General features: G+C 65.3%; 1 protein-coding gene across 1 annotated transcript in view; it reads left to right on the forward strand.

The window, feature by feature from the left end:
* The window catches only part of TMEM132D (transmembrane protein 132D), a 216293-nt gene that overhangs the window by 192999 nt on the left and 1876 nt on the right, over positions 1–21418 (forward strand). The window contains exons 13-16 of the mRNA XM_036220924.1: positions 2561–2701; positions 17828–18033; positions 19689–19962; positions 21134–21325. Coding sequence (XP_036076817.1) covers positions 2561–2701; positions 17828–18033; positions 19689–19962; positions 21134–21325 — 813 coding nt within the window. The remainder of the gene's footprint in view (positions 1–2560; positions 2702–17827; positions 18034–19688; positions 19963–21133; positions 21326–21418) is intronic.

Genomic DNA, 21418 nt, shown 5'->3' on the forward strand with positions numbered 1-21418 from the left:
ATAGGAAAATCCATGAAATGTACTTCATTTTGGAAAGGAAGCGGGAAAGAAACGCTGGTTTTGTGGCTGGGGCAGGCGGGGATGGGGCTGCAAGTCGTTCTGAATCGGATTTTAGAGAAACGGGCGTTTTCCACGGGGAGAGTTTTGGAAGCCAAAGTCGAGAGGGTTTATGCCAGAGCGGGCAGTGTGGGAACCCCCGTGGGGCCGGCCTGGATGCTCAGGTGCCTCTCGGCCTGGGAGGGGCGGGAGTCCGACGGCCGCAGCGTCCAGCAGGCTGCAGACGGAAGGTGCTGGAAGCCTTTGCTCGCGTGCTGTCCCTAAGCCCTTCGTTTCGGGGCAGATCTCGCCTTTTCGTCACAGCTCGCGGGATCCCGCGTTCCAGCCCCTGCGGCTTCGCGTATGGCGAGCGAAGGTTCCGCGAGCCTTTCCTTCCCGTATTTTGATTTCCGTTCTGTAATTCCTTAGCGGCCCACACTGCGTTAAGGGGGCCGCACGGTGCTTTTTGCTTGTCGGTTGGTTCGATGTCCTCGGTTTCAGTCCGCTGTGGACACAGGATCGTAAGGTACCATCTCTTCGTGTCATTGGAGGTGGGGTCAAGAGCAGATGGTAAATCATGCCAATAGCACGAAATCTGATAGACAGGCGAGCATGCCCGTCTGCGCCGTGACGTCGGCGAAAGGCCGGGGTGGGGGCTGCCATCGGCGGCCGCCCAGAGGTGTCCTCCCCACACCTGCATAGCCCCCCGCCGCGTAAACCTCAGGGACCGACCTCGCTCAGCCTCCCGGGGAGAGAGCTCAGGGTGTGCGAGGGGTTGGGTTTGGGGTTCAGCCTCTGGCACTCGGACCCCGTGTCAGCTCTGCTTCCGGCGTGGGGGTGAGGGGGCACGTGGCATCTGCCTGGCTGCCTCAGATTTCGGGGAGACGGCAGGGTTCTGGAGCCACCTGCCTCGCGCGTGGGACCCTAACCGCGGCAGGAGCAATGAGACTGGGCGTTGACCTCCGGAGGTCAGCCGCGGTGGCGGTGGGCGCCTTCAGCCCTGCAGACACAGCGGCCTCTGTCCACGGTCCTGGACCTCGGGAGGTCAGTCCCTGGCTGCGCCTTCAGCCTCGCTGACACAGCGGCCTCTGTCCATGGTCCTGGACCCACCCCGTCGGCCACAGTGAGCCAGGGCAGAGTCTGCTTTTGACCCAAACGGAACGTGGTTCCAGAATTCTTTGGGCAGCGGGTAAACATGAGGACCGCAGAGGCGTCAGCCACGCAGGGAGCGGCGGGCGGGCGGGGAGGGCAGCGTGTGGGGGTGCCGGGCGGGCCCCGCCGTGCCCGACACCCCACGCCGGCTCCTCCGGGGCCGTGCGTCCTGTCGGTGTGGCCCCCAGCAGGGCGCACGCTCCTCGTGCCCGACAACGCGGGGTGGGCCTGGCCCCTGGGCGCCGGTGCCGTCTCCCTGAGCGAGCGCGCAGCGTCCCCGGGAACTGTGAGCAGACAGGGAGGAGGCTTCGCTCCCGCCGCCTGCTGCGGAGCTCTGGCCGTGTGCCGCCGCGGACGCGAGCTCGAGCGCCCGGGACCGTCCCTCGTCACACAGCGCACGACGCTCGCCCCCGACCTGGCCGCGGACGTCTGAGTCCTGCCCCCGTTTCCGGAGCTGCTGTCTGTCCCTTCTGTGGCCTGGGCAGGCCCCCCGCCCCGTCCCCCCTCGGGCGGGCCTTTCGGGGGGGGGGCAGGTGCGCCCTGCTCACGGTGCCACGACAACCTCAGAATCCGCTTTTTAAACACTTTCCTGGAAGCGTCTCTCCCAGTGACTCGTTTATCTGTGTTGCCGGCTAAGGGCGACCGAGAGACGCGTTTTCCCGAGTACGTAGAGACGTAATTTTCGGGGGGCTCCTCCTGGCCTCTCGCCGCGCTGCGGAAGCCACGTTTCCTCGCCTCCATCGCCGTCCTCTCCTCGGGTTCAGAATCAGCTTTCAGGGGCGCATGCGATTAGACGGGGGCTCGTCCACCGGACACCAGAGGCCGCAGGTTTGGAAACCGAGCAGGCGCCCTCGTTCTGCATCCGGCCCGCCGCCGAGCTGAGCCGTGCAGGAGGCGTATGGTGGGCGTGCACGGCACGTTGTCGGGCCGCGAGGGGGTCACCGGAGCCGTGGCAGCGTCCCAGACAGGCGCAGAGGCCAGGGCCCGAGGGAGCCGGGGAGGCTGGCGGGGCGGGGGGCGCGGGGGGTCACGCCCGGCAGGGGCCCGTCCGTGGCTCCGCACTCCGCTGCGTGTGCTCGGACCCCGGCAGGGCGCACACGTGGGCCGTGGGACCGCGGCCACGCCTCAGCGCCCCCGGGCCCCCCGCCAGTGCCTGCCGGGGGTCCCCACGTCCCCTCCGCGTGGCGCTCAGAACCGCCGCCCGCTCCCTGACGACGCGTGGGCCCTCGCACCCTCCACGTCCGTCCGGCGTCCCCTGCGGAAGTCGGCGGTGACGCTGTCCGGGCCCCCGCGGCCCCTCGGCTTGCGCCCTGGGGCAGGGCGGGCCGCGTGCGGGAGGGGGTGTCACAGCCTGCCTGTGCTTGCCCCCCAGGAGGCGGAGATCCTGAACACGGCCATCCTCACGGGGAAGCCGGTGGCCGTGCCGGTGAAGGTGGTCGCCGTGGGGGAGGACGGCGCGGTGACCGACCTGCAGGCCGTGCAGTGCGCATCGTCCGACGAAGACGTCGTCAAGGCAAGTGGCCTGTCCCCGCGTCCGGGACCCGCTGCCACCTCAGCGGCCGTGCTCGTCGACCGGCCGGGCCCCCCACCCCGCTCGCCCTGCTGCTCGTACCGGGGCAGGAAACTGCCGGGAGCCGGCGTCCTGGCCCACGTCTCTGCTGCCGCTCCGGCCCCGGGGGGCCGTGGGGACGCAGGGCCCGCCCGACGGAGGGGACTCTCCCAGCCGCCAGGCGGGGACGGGGCGGGCAGGGGCCCCGGAACAGACCGACGGGCCCGCGGCCACTCTCTGGGGTGACTTCGGGACGTCAGTGGGGGTGCGGCGTCCAGTGACCCGGCTGCACGTTAGGACCCCAGGCAGGTGGGGAGGGAAGGACCCCGCTCCGGCCCCCGGCCACCCGCACGCCTCTGTGAGCCGGGGACCAGGACGTGGCGAGCGGCTCCGTCCGTCCGGTGCTTACGGCCGCGGCCGCCTGCCGTGCCGCCGCTGGCTTCTGCCCTCTCTGAACCGAGAGGAAGGCCACAGGGAGCACAGGGGTGTGGGGAGGAGCGGCCCCGCACGCACACTGCCGGGCGCCTCGCAGCCCGCGGCCTCCGCAGGGAGCCGGCTTTGTTGCGGGGCCACCACCGAGCCAGAGCTGTGAGGGCACAGGCGGCCTGGTGGGCCCTCCGCGCGGGGGGCGGGGGGCCAGGCGGTGCGACTCCCTCCCCCACGGGGCCGGTGGCCTCGGAGCTGACGGGAACCACCAGGGGGCGCCTCTGCCTGCCCCCTGCCCCCCAGGACTGGGCACAGATGCAGGGGAAGCAGGGGATGTCCGCGGGGGGCGAGGTCCTGCTCCGAGGTGTGAGGAGAGGCTGGTCGTGGCTGGTCCGTCCCCCGCTTGCTGGGGCCAGCACCCAACTTGTCCTGGGTCTCTCTGCACCCCCCATCCCGCCCTCCAGCAGCTGAGCTGGGGGTGCCTGCAGAACACATTCGGGACCTGGCCCTGCTCCCCAGGGCCCACCACCCGGCCCAGCCGCCCCCCACTCCACCTCTCCTGGGTCAACGCAGTGACCTCCCCGCTGTTCCCGGTGCCCCTCCCCCACAGCCCGTCCGGCGCTGCGGCCGGGGTCAGACGGGGGTCAGACCGCAGCCTGCTGCTTGGCCCCGCGGGCTTCCCGCCGCCCTCACAGGGAAAGCCGAGCGCGTGCGAGGCCCAGCCCCCCGCCCTCGCCCTGACCTTGCTCCCGGCGGAGCGCAGTGGCGAAGGTGGACTCTGGAAGTCACAGCATGTTCGTGGTCAAAGGCTTCGGTTTCAAGGACTTTCGGGAGGAATTGTCCCCGTGGGCGAATCTCACCGTGTCGTCAGCCCGACACTCGGAGGTGGTTGTGACGGTCGTGCGCCGAGATCACGGTCGTCCGCAGTTACTTACAGAGGAGTCCTAGACGGGGCGCGCGCAACTCATTTTTGCGCTTCCACACTTAACCGAAGGCCTGGCGCACAGTAGGTCCACCGTGGGTAATTATTTGCTGAACAAATGCGCGGCTAAAGAAAGCCGATTCGTACGAAACGCTGAGAAACACCTCGCGAGGTACAAAGCGTCCGGTCTGCGAGTACTTTGTGTTTCGTGGGCCACGGTGCGTCGTTTGTGAGGCGCTGGGGGGCCGGAGGGGCTCGCCTGGAGCCGGACACCCGCTGTGAGCCCGAGGTGTGCTGGTGGCGCCCCTGGTGGCGGCAGCGTGAGCAGCAGGCGCAGTGCTTGCGGGGTGTCCGGGCCGCGGGGGTGGGGGGCGGGGGGGTCCGGGCCCCTCCCCCTCCGCGTCCCGGTCGGAATCCACCTACTGGCCTTGCAGACCCGGGACCAACACGCTGTGGCGTTGGCGGGGAAAGCACGCTGGGAACAGGGCGCCCAGGCCGTGAGCCGCTCCGGGTCCTGCAGCCCACCGCTCCAGGCCACGGAGCGCCACGTGCCGTGGGTGGGTCCGTGGACCCGGCCTGGGCCGCCGTGTGGCTCCTTGGAGAGCCAGCAGTAGCTCTGCAAGGCGACTTAGGAGCCAAGCCCCCCCCTCCGCGCCCCCTCCCCCCGGTGCTAGAACGGGGTGTGCAGCCCCCAGCGCAAGCATCGCATCTAAAATGCACCCGGGCGGGCAGCACACCTGTGTGGGCGCAGACGCCCCGTGAACGAAGGCCGCAGCAGGTCGTGAGCGCGGCCAGCAGCACGTCCCCCCGACTGCACCTGCTGAGCTGGAATGAGCCCAGAAGGACAGAGGGGCGTTCTCGTCACGCGGCTCTCAGCGTCTGCCACCGAGAGTTTCTGTCTTGTAAGAGGTTGACACAAGGCCTTGAGTTTAATTTCAGGGTGAGTTACAGAAGGTTCCACTGCCTTTCCCCAGAGAGAAAGGTCTTTAGTCTAAGGGAGGAGGAAGGGGGGAGGGAGGGAGAGAAAGAGAGAGAGAGAGAGAGGGAGAGAGAGAGAGAGGGAGGGAGGGAGGGAGGGAGAGAGAGAGGGAGAGGGAGGGAGAGGAGAGGAGGGAGGGAGGGAGGGGGAAGGAGAGATGTTACGTTCGCGGGATGTCGTTTGTTCAGGAGCTCGTTGTCACTTCGGGTGGATATTTCACAGCCAGGCTAAGTTCATTCTGGTATAATTTTTATTAAAATAGGCGTGCATTTCCCTCTTCTCTTGAACTTAAAATTACACCAAGATTCAAGCAATTTGGAGAGAGACTTGCCTTTCTTTGCAACATCTAAAAACCCTGAAAAGAATTAACACGTTCTCATCACCTCTTCGGTACGTGCGGAGCATTAAAGAGCCGAGCCTGGGGTGGGGTGGGGTGGGGACAATCCATTAAGTAAAAGCGAAAGTCCTTTCTTCGAGATTCAATCAATGCATTAGTCATTATGGACATTCATAAAAAATAATCAAGTGCATTTATGTCTCGCTTCATAAATGTAAAATGACAGACTGTAACGTCGCTACAAAAATTATATTATCAAGACAAAAAAGAATCCGAGAGGAAATTGAGACGGGGGAAGGAGAAGGTGATAGAATTAAACATTGGCACAAATATAAATCACAAAAGAAGATTGCTTTAATGCAATCAGAGAGCCAGACACTGCAGGTGTTAAAAAAAATCATCCGCTCGTCAGAGTCCATCGGGCTGGAACTCTCCGGTGAAAAAAAGCCGGGCTTTGGACAAAAAGAGCCAGGTAACTAGAGGCCGTTTAAGCTCGTATGAGAAATAGTGCCTCACCGGGGGCGTCCAGCTGCACCGTTTTTAGGTGCAACCTGAGAGAGATGTGCGGAAGCCCTGGACACCGCGTCCCTTGTCTCAAAGTGGCTTTTCTAAAAACACAGTCCGTTTTCAAGACTCGGGGGAGCTCTGGCTCCCGGCTGACTGATCTCTATTTCGACAAACACATGCTGGCTTATCTGCTCCCCCCGCGCCCCAGGGCTGCGGGTGAATCCGTGACGGCTTCCGGGGTCGTCGCCAGCAGCCTCCGACCTCGTCTTTCATTCGTCCGCCGTGTGCACACGGGAAGAGGCTTCGGGGACGGTCTCCTCCATTCGCCTCGCCCCTCACCTGGGAGGAGCATCTCGAGATGGGGAGAGGCCTGGGGACTCGGTGATTGTCCGTGTCCCGGCCAGGCCGCCCTCACCTCGCCGTCGATCTCTGGGCCACCGGCTCCCCACACGGCAGTCTCTAAAATGCACACCGACCTGCCGCCCTCTGGCCCCAAGGCGCGTCATTGGTCAGCCGCGGCTCGTCTCTCCGTCCCCGTCTGGTGGCCACGCCCCTGCCTCATCGCGTGGACGCACTGCGGCTCGTGATGGACGCACTGGGGCAGACGTCCTCACACACGCCGTGCGCTGGCCGTCACCCCACCCCCCCCCCCCGACGGGTCACAGCCAGCGCGCGACTTGACAGCTGCGGAGAGCAAAGCAAGGCAATTATGCATGTCGTAAGTGTTAAGTGTTAGATTAATCATGATTTTTATCAAGGAAACCAAATTATGTTTTTAATGGTCATTATCATTGCAAAGCTCCGTCGGCGTCGCGGGGGCCGGGTGGGCTCGGCTTCGTTTGCGGCTGGCGTCCGGCGCTCGGGGCCGCGCTAACACGGGCGGCAGCATCTCCTCGCGGTTGGCACGCTGCGCTCGTGTGCGCCCAGCCCGCGGCCTGTGTGTCTGTTGCGCTGCGCGGACCCCAAAGTCACAAGAGCGGGTCGGTGGCCCCAACGCGAGGCGGCCGCGCGTGGCGCTTGGGGCTTCCGCGGCGACGTTGGCTTTACGTCTGGAACGATGGCGTCGGCGTAAGCGGCGGCCGGGCCTCGAGCACGAGTCGGAACGAGGCGCGTGTGACCGCGGGGCGACGGGCCGTGCAAAGGGGGGCCGACCAGGGAGGGCGCGAGGGCGCCGCCGCCTCCCTGGAAACGGGATTTCCTCCGTGGAGCCGGGGGGGGGGGGGGCGCCCCTCCCCAGCGCCGTTTCAGCGGGAGGGACGCCTGCGTGTGACCGCAGACCGGCACCGCGGTGGCCGCCCAGGGCGCGTCTGTCTGGGCCCGGCAGACAGCGGGTGGGGCAAGGACAGTCCGCGTGGGGAGGGACCGCAGAGCGTCCAGAGGGCGGGAGATGTGGTCGGTCAGGGCCGTGAGCTTGACCCCCAGCGTGGGGGAGAGGCACGTCATCGGGGGGTGGGGGGGTTCCCCACACTCGTCTGCCTGTGCCGAGTGCTGGGCTGTCCCTGCCCTGGCTCCCCGCTGCCCCCACGCCCTTTCCTGTGTCCCCAGGTTTCACCTTCTGCATGGAAATCCCCAGGGGCCCCTCTGCACAGGGAGGAGGGAGGAGCCAAGGCGGCTTCTCGGGATCACCACCCCACACCCCACGGCGGTCAAATTCCCTCTGGGGGTTCGGCAGCGGGTGGGTTGTCAGCGCCCTGGGGCGGGTCCCCTGCCCGCCCTTGTTCAGAGGGCATGGCGACCTCCGGTCCCGGTGACACTCACGGGAGAGACGGGAACAGGTCGGAGCAGAGGAGGCAGGCCTTGGCCCTGCGCGGGTCCCCTGCTGCCGGAGTCAGGGCTCGGCTCCGCCCCCCTTCCCTCTGCCTGCCTTCAGCTCCGCCTGGCGGGGGCAAGCCCCGTTCTCAGTGCTGGAGGCTGGGGGAGCCACCTGGACCCTCCCTGGCTCACGCCTTGCAGAGCAAAGAATCTGTTTTGGTGACAGCGACTGGTGGAGGGCGAGCAGGGGACCCCGGTGGGCACCGGGGGCAGAGCACTGGGCCAGCCCGTGGGCGCCGCGGCCCCTCGTCCACGGCCGCATGGGGGCGGCCCCACCCCCCACCCCGTCCCGCGTGCCAGTCTAGATGTTTCTTCAAACGATTTTAGGATTCACATAACAGAAGAAATGAACATTTTTTCAAATAGTCATAGACTACGCCCACAACAAATAAGTTCAAAACATTTGAATTTCACAAATTTAACCAGTTAGGTTAAATTAGCTGGATTTAAATATTGATCACACAGTTATGAAATTCTCAACATTCCATTAAAATCACAAGTCTAGTAGACCGGATCTTCGTAAATGCTTTAAACAGCTAAAAAGCTCGCAAACCCCACCGCAAACGAGGCACATGAAACAGTCCACGGCTGCACGCGGGGTGGGGGGCGGGGGTGCCGGGCACCAACACGGGGTCGCTTCCCGCCTGCCCAGGCCGCGGGCGGCGCGTCCGGGCACGGGGACCTCGCGGGGCGCTCCGCAGACCCGTGACCACCGTGCACACCTCGTCTGCTCATGGGAACATTCACGGCTCTCGCTTCTCGCTAATCTTATGTGTAAACCACCTTGTCTTTCCCCCGAAAATGAGGCTCGTTTGAGAGTCGTTGGCCGACGCGAGCCGGTGTTGACCCTCCTTCCACTCACTTGCCCTCAGCGGTGCTGGCCTCGCTCGATGAAGCGTAAAGACGTTGTCGCGTGAGTTCACTAGACTTCCTCTTCGCCGCTGACACCGCCTTGAAGAGGCCTTCCCTGGCGGCCCCGTCTAAAGCCGCGTGGCGTTGATCCCTGCATCCTATGGGTAACGCCCCCAAGTAACCTTCGTTTATGTCAGCCCGCGCACCTGCTGCCTCCCCCATGTTAAACCGTGATCTCGGAAAGAACAAAGACCTTTTCTGTCTAGTCCACAGTCGCGTCCCCACATTCCAGGCAGACTAGGCTCCCGGCAAACATCTGCCGCGTGAATGAGCGGGTCCCCACCTGACGTCACCGCGTGGGCCCTCGGACCCGAGAACGCCGTGGACGGCGAGGGCACGGTGGCCTGTGGCTGCCACCCTGCCGGCTACGCCAGCGACAGGCTGGCTTAAAGCAAAGCCACTTCCACGTCTGAGCTTTTCCGTTTCCAACTAAGATTTGCAAGGGCGTCCAGGTGGTGTGCAGTGCTGAAAATCAACCAGGACTCAGGGCTGGCGATAACATTCCTAAATCCCAAACCTGGAGGCAGCGCAAAGGCCCAGTAAACAGTGAGCAGATGAACAAACCGTGGTCCCCGCGGCGGGCGATGCTCTGAGCAGAGGCCCTGGGCAGGGCGGGGAGAGGGCATGGGCGTGGGGGGCCGGGAGGGGTTCGGGGGCTGCGGGGGTGAATAAATCCCCAGTAAACAAGAAGGAGGGCGCGTCCCTCTCAGGGCTGCGGACGCTCGTTCCCCTGCAGACCATGACGCGTGCCGACGGGCGTGGAGCCAGCCAGCCATCCGTGGTCCGAGCGGCAGCCACGCGGCAGCTGAGACAGGACGTGGGCCGCGGCTTAGCTCGTCGTTCCGGCCGTGGCGAGGGGCCTGGGCTGGGCAGGCGAGCCTCCGTCTCTCCCGCTGCCTCCTCAACTTCAGGGTGTGCCCGTGACCACGGTGGGCATGGCGCAGGGTGGCACTGGCGTGGCCGACTGATGGTTCACGGCCGGTGTCCGGCTGAGTGGTTGTTCTCACTGACGTGCCCTGGGGACTCAGTATTCCAAACGTCCATGCTGGACGTGCCAGCAACTGAGAAAGCACCTGTGCCTCCTGACACACGCACACACACAGTGCACACACAAGCACACATGCACACACATACATGCACACATGAACACAAACATGTGCATGCACGCAAATGTACACACATGCATGCACATGCACCTCCACACACATGTGCACATGCATGCACACACAAACACATGCATTCGGGTGTGTATGCGCACCTGTGTGCACACACATCTACACATGCACACAGACACATGCATGCACACGTGTGCGCACAAACACACACGCGCATGCACGCATGCACACACCCATGTGTGCGCGCATGTGCACATAGATGCACAGCGTGCACACGCACGATGCACATGCATGCATATGTGATGCGCATGTGTGTGCATGCTCGTGCACATGTGCATGCACATGTGCGCGTGCACCTGCCAAACACGTGTGTGCACATGCATGCACACTCACACACGTGTATGTGCACACACCCACGCACACACAGACACACACACACACCTTCCTTCGGAGGCAGAACGCCGCTGGAGAGGAAAAGCTTGTGAGAGCCGCGCCGCCCCCGGCGCCCTGCAGGCCACACGCCCTCCTGCAGGGGCGGGCAGGCTTTTTTCCTGTTTTCCTCACTAACCTGAGATTCATCTTTCCTGCTCCCCGCAGGCTTTGAGTAATATCACAAGAAACAAACGAACAAACAAACCAACCGTCGCGGAGTCTGGGTGAGGGGGGACGTGATGTGCTCTGACTGGAGCGGCCACGCGCCGTCAGGATGGGGGGTCACCGGTGTGGGCGCCGCGGGCAGCGACCGCAGGCGCAGGGAGAATGGCCATCGCGGTGTTTCCCGGCTCCCAGCCTCCGTGCCGTGAATGAGGGCAGTGGGGGGGGGGGCGCGATTTGTCGGATTGTTTTTGCTGTTTGTTTTTGTCGCCAGTTCAGAGATCAAAAACGTCCCAGCCGCGTTCTCGCCTTCTCTTCCTCCCGCATCCCCCAAATAAATGCACGTCATCGAGTCCACTCTTCTGAGTCAGAGGTTTGAATGCAAGGTCCTCGGGTTGTATGCGGCTCACATCCACACGGTGTTGAGTGTGAACGTTTTTGAATAGGAGCCAAGATTTTAAAATCTACATTTATTACATTAAAAGTTCCATTAAAATAGGATTTGTAGCTTCTCATGGAACGTGGAGCATCAGGCAGCACTCGGCCCCCTCTGCACGGGTGAGATGACCTGACGGCCGCTTTTGTGCCCAGTGGGGGGGGGAGATTCCCAGCTCATACCTGACTCATTCATTTATGTGACTCGCTCTCCATAGACTTGGCAGTTTGTGACCCCCAAATTACACTAAAAATATGAGGAAAAAGTTGAGAAACAGTTGCTCCTTAAACCGAAGGAAGCCGTATTTATGTTTGAGGGTCGCTTAGGATCACATGTGGCCGTAAGTCACACGTCTCTGACAGTAACAACAACAGAAAGATAAAGTCCTGGTTGTGACTTGTGACGAGGGGTCCAGAGCTTTGTGGCTGCTCAGCAGCGGGAACCAGGAGCCAGGCTCTTCCCACCTTTTCAGCAGGTTGGTTTTCTTGCTCATATCTGTTGCCTCATGGTGGCAAGAAGGCTGCCACGCCTCCGGCCACAGGTCTGCATTCCAGGCAGGAAAAAGGGTGGAGCAGGAAGGGGCGCAGACTGCATCAGGAAACCAAAGCGTCGCAGAGCCCGCCGGCGGCTTCCCCGCGCTCCGGAAGCTATCGCGCCACCACGGCCACCTTCGGGGGGGCTTGGAAGGCAGGTGCACTGCAGCTCTGAGCGCTGCTGGGGCGGAAAGGGGCGGGCGTCAGGCTCGAGGTGGCGTGCGTGTGATGTGGGCAGTGCAGCCACTAAGGCTCGGATTCACCTCGTCACTCGCCCGCTTATTACCGGTTACTTAGTCTCCCTGACCCTCAGCGCCTCATTTGGCGAATGGGGACGATTATAGTACCTGTCACACGAGACTGTCACGGGAGCCGACGAGCCAGGGACCGCGAAGTAATTCAGCAGTCCCCGGCGCATGGCTGGCGATCACAAGAGCGGAGATGGTGATGGGCCTCGAACCCCGTCTGTCACCCAAAGATCGAGCCGTGAGCCACGAAGCCGCGAGCTGTGAGCCACGTGACCTGTTAGCCGCGCAGCCGCGAGTTCTTAGCATCTGGTGCCCTGCCGAGTCCCGAGGTTGCTGTCTTCCCCCGGACCTCGCGGAGGCCGTAGCTCGACGCTGCCACCACGTGACGCAGCGGTCAGGGACGCGGCTCCGGAGGTGGGGTGCCACTGCTGGGGCCTGGACCCCAGGACCTCCTGGCATCGCCGGGTGAGCTCCCCTCGGGGGGTTCGGCTTTCTAACTGTGGGAAGAACGATATAAATCACTCAGCATCGGCCGAGCGGCGTCGCCTAGATAGCGTATGCGAGGTCCTCGGGACAGCGCCTGGCGGGAATACGGGCTCCAGGCCATCACCGGTGCCGATCCGGGTCAGGGGAATGTGTCACCATGAGCGGACAATGTCGGCATGAGGGGAGGAGGCGGCGGTCCCGAGTCACGGCGTGGGCAGGAGAGCGATTCGTCACCCTCACCGCCGTTCCGGGCTGCGTGCCGGTGACCTTGTCCGTGACGAGGACAAACCGGGTGGAGAAAAGCGTCAGGTGTAGTAGCGTCGTCAGCGACGCAGGTGCTCAGAGCTCGCGCCGCTGCAGGTGGCAAAACCCCACTCAAACTGGTTTACACACATGCACACACATGCACGCTCACACGCACATACACATGCACATGAGGCTGGACCGCTTCCTACAGCTCCAGCATCCTGCGAGCCGCAGCTGCAGCCGCATCCAGGGGTCGCGAGGCCCCAGCCTCTCTTTCTCTGCGTCTCCCGGCTCCGCCCTGCTTAGCGGTGCCGGCGTCGATCTCAGGCGGCCCCCCCACCCCCATGAGGTGGCGAAACGGCCCCCAGGGCCCGGCTCTGCACGCCCCCGTGTAGCAATGCCGGAGGGACATGCCCGTCCCCCGCAGCCCCGTCAGTGCGCCACAGGCAACCTTACCCGCCTCGCTGTGCCGCACGCCGCCCCCGAGCTGGCCGGGGGTGCAGGGGCTTCCGCCTGGAGAGGCCGCGCCCGGGGCCCCTGTGGCGATGGGGGCCCCTCACTTCAGTGTCCCTGCCGATGGGGGACCGAGAGCAGGGCCCGAGCGGGGACAGCAGGCAGCCGGCGGCCGGGCAGCGGGCCCGAGGCGCGGCGCCCCCGGCGTCCCCAGACCCCGCCGGGCGTCGGCCCGGGCCGTCCCGAAGCCCACGGCGGGACAGAACCAGCTCGAGTGGCTTCCGGGGGGCCGCGTGGGCAACGGCGGAGGGGGGGCCGGGCGGGACAGGGGCGGGACGGGGGTGGCCTGCACCCCCCCGCCAGGCCCGGGCCGCTCGCTGCGCGCAGCGGGGCGCCTCCTTTTCGGGCGCATGGCACCCCACCATCTGCGCCCGCCCTGTCCGCTTATCCACCCGCCCGCCGTGGGGGTCTGCGCGGCCTGGCGCCTGCGGTTAGCGACTCGGCGCGGAGTCTGCACGTGACACCCCGAGAGAGCAGATCCCGTGTTCCGTGCTCCGACTGCAGCAGTAAAAGCGTAAGAGGCAGGGCCGACTCCTGTGACGGGGGCGTGGGGAGCAGGGAGAACCCAGCCTGAAGTGTCGGCAAGCCCACGGGGCACCCGCAGCACAGGCTGCCCCTCGGGGACACGGGCAGCTCCCGCCAGCCCGGCCGGCAGCACGCCCCACCCCGTTCCCACGCAGGGAACCCCGAGCGGGCACCCCCGCGGCTGCCACAGCCGAGGGCGCTGACCCAGAACCCACCTGCCCCACTGAGGGCCCAGCGTCCGCCGGGCATCCGCACCCCCAGGGGCGGTGAGGCAGTCTCTTTGTCTCTTAGCAAGAGTTTCCAGAGATGGAAATGGCTCCTTTTGATCCACCAGGGAGACAATTACTCATAATTTAACTATGTAAAAACCCTACTAGGTATAAGGACAGCATTCCCGTTTCCTCAAGACAGAATCCTTCTTACAAACGTAGAAACTTAAGATATATAATATCGTATATGGGATACATTATCATATTATATAGTTACCACGTAGCTATGTTATACATAGTACACGCTTTAGAGCATAGAATTACATATTTAAGCATGTGTAACTATGTATGTACATGTAACTTATAGTACATAATTACATACTTCATTTTTATGATGGATAGTCTATATGTGCATATGCGCACACACAGACGTATGTACATGTGTTTCTTCCCGCTATTTTACAAACAGATCCCTGGCAAACAAACGGAGTGAAAGGAAAACTTTTTTTCCTTTTAAAAAAATCGATCGCATCAGCTTCCCTTTCCTTAAAAATACCTTTTAAATTACCCACGAGGGAAACAGAAGCGTGGCAGGGAGTGTGGAGCGGCACTTAGGATCCGAGTCCCTCGCAAACCGAGGCGGCCGCTCCGGGCCCAGGAAGCTCGGCAGTCTCGACGTCAGCCATCTGGGACAGCTAAGTTTGAAATCGCTCGAGTGAAGCTTAGCTAAAAGTTCCGTGTTTGTCCTGCCGAAGTTGGGAAATATTAAGAAAATATTTGCTTTTAATCTTGGTTGTTTCGTTGAACAGTTCCAAGAGCAAAGAGTATGAGCTCCCAGCAGGAATTAAATGATTAGCACGTGTTATTGGGATCTGGGAGGCTCTGGTCACATTCCGAAAAAGAGAGCCGGATGGTATGGAAAGTCATCAGTATTGTTTGGTGATTCTTTTTTCATATTTTTTCATGTTTTACTATATATTTTGAGTATACTGGTTTCTGATACTGGGAATGTCAAGCGATTTTTACGGGGATTTCTCGTGTGGGGGTGCTTGCTTTCTCACACAGTATGCACCTTTAGACCCCAAAATCGGGTGAATGCACTGGAGTCTGGAATACCTCTCCCTGTGCCCTGTGAGGGTACGTACGCACTCAGGCATTCACATGTGTGTGTGTACCTGCATACGTGTGTGCAGGCATTGTGTACACATCCACGGCTACACATTCACATGTATGGACACCTGCGTCCACACATGTGTGTGCACACACCTGTCTGCACACGTGTGTGCACGCCCATGACCACACATTCACGTGTGCACATGCATGCGTGCATGCTCATATGTTCACACGTGTCCCTGCATACTCACGTGCCCGCACATGTGCGCACATACCTGTCTGCATGTGTGTGTGCGCGTGCATGATCACACATTCACACGTGTGCATGTATGCGTGCATACTCATGTTCACATGTGTCCCTGCATGCTCACGTGTGTGCACGTGCATGATCGCACATTCACACGTGTGTGTGCATGCATGCTCACATGTTCGCATGTGTGTCCCTGAATACTCACGTGTCTGCACATGTGCGTGTGTACATGCTTACTTAAGCTTTGTACGTGTGAGCGTATACTACGTGCTCGTGCGCTCACACGACACATGTGGCTGTAGACACACGTGATTGCACGTAAAAGCACGACTTGTCTCTAGGTTTCTCCTTAGCTCCTCTGTCATCTGCATGTCGGGCTCTCGTGTGGGGGGGGCTGCGGAATGCGCGTCTGTAGCTGGCGTCCCCCCACCCCCCCCCCACCCCCCGGCCCGGCACCTGGGGAGCTGCGGGCCGCGCGATGCCGGCCGCGCTGCTGGCTGCACCGGGACCTCGGGCGCGGGCCTGGGAGGCGGCGCGCTTCTAGCGCCGCGGATGAGGACGGTGGCAGCGGGCTGAGCCACACACCCCCGTGTCGGCCGGTGCCCAGTGCACGTGCGGGACAGACCCCACCCCCGCCGTCTGCCCCCTCCCGCCCCCCCCACCACCCGGCCCCTCCCCGTCCCCGCCCCTGCTGTCCGGCCCCCCCACCCCTGCCATCCCGGCCAAGTCCTGTGCTGGGCGGCGGCCACCCGCCTTGCACCGCTGGCTCCCAGGCCGCGGCCCCTCCCCACGCTGCCCTGCCGGCCGGCGGCCCCGCCCGCGCCTCCCGCGCCTGCTCCCTGCGTGCCCCCCCTCCCCCCCCCCAGTCTTTCCTTGGCCGTCATGTCTGCCCCCCCTGCACTGTGGCTTCCGCGTTGACAGACTTTGTTCAGCTATGCCGCCCAAGCGTCTGGCATGTTCTAGAAAGTGCGGGGGCGGGCCGGGCTCCCCTGGAGCAGACCCGAGGTGGAGGGGGCGTGCAGGTGTTCCATCGGGGCCCCAGCTGCAGCGGGAGGGGGCAGCAGGAGGGGCGTGGGGGCGGCCCAGCGCAGCACAGCCCCCCACAGCCCCCAGCCCGGCGGCTCCGCAGGCCCCGGGCCCGGCCTCGGCGAGGGCACTGACCGGTCAGCGGGTGTGGCCTCCTGGGAGGGGACGCGGTCGGCGTCATCGCCAGAGGCCTGAGGTGGGCGCCGTGCAGCTGCGGCAGCCTCGGCGGCTGGGGCGTCCCCCCCCCCTCGGCCCAGGCAGGCCCGGGCCCCTCAGCAGGCTGTTTCTGGAGGCCAGAGTCCTGCTTCCCCCAGAGCGGCCTTGCCGTGGAGCCTGCAGACAGGGGAGCGGCCCCGAGGGACAGACTCGGGGGCCAGGAGGCCTGAGCGGGCTGAGGGAATGCCGGGGGCCCTGGAGTCGGCCAGCTGTGGGCGGAGGGGCCGGTCCTGCTCGGGACCCTGGGAGGAGGGGTGCGGGAGCCCCCAGGCCGGCGTGCTGTGTCCCCCCCCCCCCCCCCCGGCATCGAGATGTCACGCTCATTCCCACATCCGCCTGTGGTGCGTATCCCCAACGCCCACAGCTCGGGGGCTCTCGGGGTTGGCGCAGGACTCAGGACCCGGGTCTCGGCTAAACTCTCTGCCCCCCACCGTCCCACCCCGCCCCAGCAGCGCCCACCCCTGTGCCCCGTGGCCCCCCGTCACTCTTTGGATCCCGCCACTCTCTAGAGGGCAGTCTTGGCCTCCGAGGACACCAGGGCTCCCTGGAATTAGACACTTCATCTCTGCGTCAGCTGCTTTATCTGCAGCACCCAGGACAGCACCTGCCCTCGGGGGTGACGATGTCCGGGGCGTAAAGTCCTTCCATCGCGAGCCGGCGCCAGCCCGGGGGACGCTGACTTCCGTCGGCGCTGGTGGACTTCTCTGACCGTTGCGTGGTGTGTCTTGCCACGTGGCTTTCTGCGAAGCCCGGGTCGGGGCGACCCCTCGAGTGCCGACGGAGCGGTCACACTCACGAGGGCGGGCCATCAGGGCTGGAGGGGTGGCTGCTGCGGGCATCTCGTGAGCGGAGAGCAGGGACACCGCTAAACGTCCCCCGGGGGACAGGACGGCCCCGCCGCAGAGAGAACCTGGCCCCAGACCCCTGGGCGGGGACTTAATGTCCTTAGCTCCAGTTCTTTATAAAAAGGAAAGAGGAAAATGTGATCAGAAGAACATAAATTTCACCACGAACATTGGTGATACTTAAATTAGATTTACGCTCATACAGCCTTTAAACAGGAAAAGAAAAAAAACGAGGAACCAGCATTAAATTCACATAAGTAAATTTACACGACGGTGCTCGCCAGAGCCAGAAACATTGGACGGGGCCCCACGGGGCAGCGCAGCGGCTGGAAACGGACTCGGAGAGGGGCCCGGGGCTTTGAGAGCTGCCCCTTCCGGCCGTCGGCATTGCAGAGCGGCAGTCGACAAGTCGCTGGATGTGTATGACTGGTCGTAGTTGACAAGGGACGAACAGGGCTCGCCAGCTCCGCCGGACTCAGGTGTCCCCCGGTTCGTCTCCCGCAGTGACGGGGGACGAGGGGTGTCGGGGGACGCTCCGCCCGTCTGGCTCCCGCAGGAACACAGCTCGGCTTGTCCGTCCTGCCCCGGGCACACCCCCGGGGGACGCGCTGTGTCCTGCGCACGGGGCCCCTGGTGCCGCGCCTGGGCCGGGCCCCGGTGCACGAAGCTCCGTGAGGGTCGACCGGGGCACGAGGCTCGGCGCCGGGTGGCCCTCTCCCGCCTCGCTCCATGCGGGGGCCCCAGGCGGCCGGGCGTGGCCTCGCCCCCCGCGTCCCCCCCCCCGCTGTCCCTGCGGGAGGCGGCAGAGACTGACGTGCCGCGCCCCCGCCCCGCACACAGGTGTCCGGCCGCTGCGACCACGTGTTTGTCAGCGGGAAGGAGACGCGCGGCCGGGTGAACGCGGCGGTCGACTTCTCCTACCAGCACCTGCACCGCCGCCTGGAGATGGCCGTGTGGGCGCCGCGGCTCCCGCTGCAGATCGAGGTGTCGGACGCCGAGCTCAGCCAGATCAGGGGCTGGAGGGTCCCGGTCGCCCCCAGCACGAGGTGCGCGCGTGTGTGGGGCCCTGAGACCCGGGGCGGTGGGGCCCCCACAGACGGGACGCGCAGGCCGCCAGCTCCGGCCTGGCGGGGTCCGGGGCTCTGGTGGTCCCCCGACCCGCGTCTCCGGCCCCCGTCTGGAGTGCTGGGCTCGCTGGGCGGGGGGTGGGGGGCGGAGTCGGGAGCTCGTCACCTGTGTGCCTGCCATGTCACTGTGAAGGTGACAGCGCCAAGTCCCGTCACCCACGCCAGGCCACCAGCGCTGCGGGACCGCGGGCTCCGGGTCCAGACACGGCCCTCAGAGGAGGCCGGGCATGGGGACCCCCAGATGAGGGGCCCGCAGATGCGGCAGGGCTTCCCGGAGTCCGCGGCCCCGCTCAGTGCAGGGGCGAGGCGCCTGCCGAGGGCACGGCTACAGTCCGCCCCTCAGCCGTGCCCCCCATGTCCCTGGGGACGCAGGTGGCTCCAAGGACGAAGTTCGGGCCCTCTGCGTCTGGAAGGTCTCGGCCAGGTCCGGTCCTGACCACGAGAGGCCACGGCGCTGGGTTGGGGGCGCGGTGCTCAGTGCTGCCAGGGCAGGCATTGTGGGAGGGACCCACGTTGAGCTGGCTGAGGGCGCCCGCGGCCACCCCGGACAGTCACCGCTGTCCCCTCAGACACGGCGGCAGGGCAGGTTTGAGAGCTGAGCAGCTGTAGTTGCAACGATTCTGGGAAGGGCTGGTGCCCCGGCCCGGCCAGCCGGCCACCCGGCCCTGTCCACGCCCATCCCCCGGCCACCCGGCCACCCGGCCCCGTCCACGCCCATCCCCCGGCCACCCGGCCACCCGGCCCCGTCCACGCCCATCCCCCGGCCACCCGGCCACCCGGCCCTGTCCACGTCCGTCCCCCGGCCCAGCCACCCGGCCCCGTCCACGTCCGTCCCCCGGCCACCCGGCCACCCGGCCCCGTCCACGTCCGTCCCCCGGCCCGGCCAGCCGGCCCCGTCCGTAGCTGTTCCCGCCTGATGCCCCCGATGGAGTCGAGCCGTCACCTTGCTCACCTACTGGTCTGCAGGGCCGTACCTGTCAGTCGTCCGTCGCTGTATAATTTAGTGACTCGCCCCACGACCGAGTGGCTTAGAAGAACGTGTCCCCTCGCACGTTCCGTGGGCCGGGCTCCAGGCGGGGCTTGGCGGGGCCCCTCGCGGGCAGCAGTCCCGAGGCCGGCAGCCCTGCCGTCCCGCCTGGAGGCTCACGGGCTGCGGGCCCGGGGCCGCTCCCAGGCTCCAGCCATGCGGCATGTCCACGGGGCGGCTCGCGGCTCGGCGTCCGGCTCCCCCAGAGCAGGGGAGGAGGGCTGAGGTCCGAAGACAGAGCCCTTCAACCCGGGGCCTGGCAGCGACCCCCCGCGCCTCTGCTACAGCCGCGGGAGGGAGGGAGGGTACGGCCAAGGGCCAGGGTTCCGGGAAGTGAGTGCCAGGATGGGGGGGTCACCGGGGACACCTTAGACCGCTACCAGCCACCCTCATGCCTCCGGCTGGTCAGCGCCCACTCCGACCCGTGGCCCCCATTCTGAGTGCGGCCGGGCGCATCCGCCGGAGCCCGCACCAGGCCGGGCTCGCGCCCCCTCGCCATGCGGCCCCTGACCGCTGGACCCGTTAAACCGAGCAGACCCTTCCGCAGGCCGGCGCAGGACAGCGAGGAGGAGGAGGGTGACGGGCGGCGCGGCCGCGGCTGCGCCCTGCAGTACCAGCACGCCACGGTGCGTGTGCTCGCGCAGTTCGTGGCCGAGGCGGCCGGCCCCGGGGGCCACCTGGCCCACCTGCTGGGCTCGGACTGGCAGGTGGACGTCACGGAGCTGGTGGACGAGTTCATGCAGGTGGAGGAGCCCCGCGTCGCCCAGCTGCAGGGCGGCCAGGTCCTGGTCGGCCAGGGGCTCGGGATGACCGCCATCCAGGTAAGAGGCCCGCGGCCGGGGACGGCCACCCATGGCATGTCACAGGGCTCGTTACGCCCAGCGGGGCGCGGGCCAGTGCGCAGGGACCCCGCCGGGTGACCCGCGTTCCCGGTGCCGGCCGGCAGGGGGAGGAGGTGACCACTGAAGGTCCCGGGGGACGCGCGGTGGCACCTGAACCCGGTGTCGGGGGGACCGGGCCGCGTCCATGACGACCGCGGACGTGACCTGCCGGCCACCTGCTCCTGGGCCCCCGCCCCTCGCATTTAGTCCCGGGGCCCCCCACGTCCCGAGCCCGCGTGTGCTTCGTCCTGGCCACTCGCGCCTCGTGCTCTGCGCCACCAGCACTGTCACGACCAGGGTTAGAAGCCGGGTGGCCCGCGGAGCCGGGGGACCGGCCGCGGGGAGCCCTGGCGTCCTCACGGGCCTCGGGAGGAGGAGTTGGTCGGGAGGCGGGTGCAATGGGGCTGGGCCCGTTTCCTGCGGGAGGTCGGGGTTCCGTGGGGGCAGGGACGGGGAGAGGGCGGAGTGGGGCCCGGCACTGTCTCGGGGTGCCCCCGGCCGTGCCGAGGGGGGAGACGGGTGCTCACGTCAGCGGCAGCAACTGCAGCGACGTCTGGCAGACGGACCGGCCGAGCGAGCAGGGGCTCCGTGAGCGTCCCGGGGCCCAGGCAGGCGATTCTGGCCGCCCAGGACTGACACAGTCGCCCTCGGCTTCACGCCGGCCGGACGTGAGAGTGAACGGTGTGAACACCCACCTCGCACGTCGAACCCGTTGTTCCCTGATGCTGCGAAGTTCTCCCGGGAAAGCATCAGGAAGAGTGAAGAACCCTACACAACCCCGCACGGGACGAGGGCAGACAGCGCCTCGGGGGGCGGCGTGGCGGGTGCTCCCGAGCGGGAACGTGAGCCCTCCTCTGCGGGGCGAGGTGTGGGAGCCGGGGGACGGGTCGAGTCCGGCCCCGCCCCTCTTACGGCTACCGGAAACATACGGCGAGCTTTCACGCAAGGTCAGCTTTCGGACAAAGACGGCGCGAGGGGCCCGCATCTGCTGGCTCTGGCTCGTCCGCCTGCCCCCGTCCCCCCCCCTCACGCCAGGGACGTCATCTATGCGGCAGCAGTAATTTCTGGGACACGAAAGGCTTTCCTTCGCCGTGTTGGTTTCGCCTTTCAGATCTTGTCGCCTCTGTCAGATGCCATCTTGGCCGAGAAGACCATCGCGGTGCTGGACGAGAAGGTGGCCATCACGGACCTCGGCGTCCAGCTGGTGACGGGGCTGTCACTCTCCTTGCAGCTCAGCCCAGGGAGCAGCAGAGCCATCTTCGCCACGGCGGTGGCTCAGGAGCTCCTGCAGAGGCCCAAACAGGTGTGCGGCAGGGCGCGGGGCACCGTGGGGGGCACACGCTGGGGGGGGGGGCGCACCGAGTGCCCCTCAGTCCGGAGCCAGGCTGTGCGCGGG

Source organism: Rousettus aegyptiacus, unplaced genomic scaffold (genome assembly GCF_014176215.1).
Source record: "Rousettus aegyptiacus isolate mRouAeg1 unplaced genomic scaffold, mRouAeg1.p scaffold_m13_p_5, whole genome shotgun sequence".
NCBI lineage: Eukaryota > Metazoa > Chordata > Mammalia > Chiroptera > Pteropodidae > Rousettus > Rousettus aegyptiacus.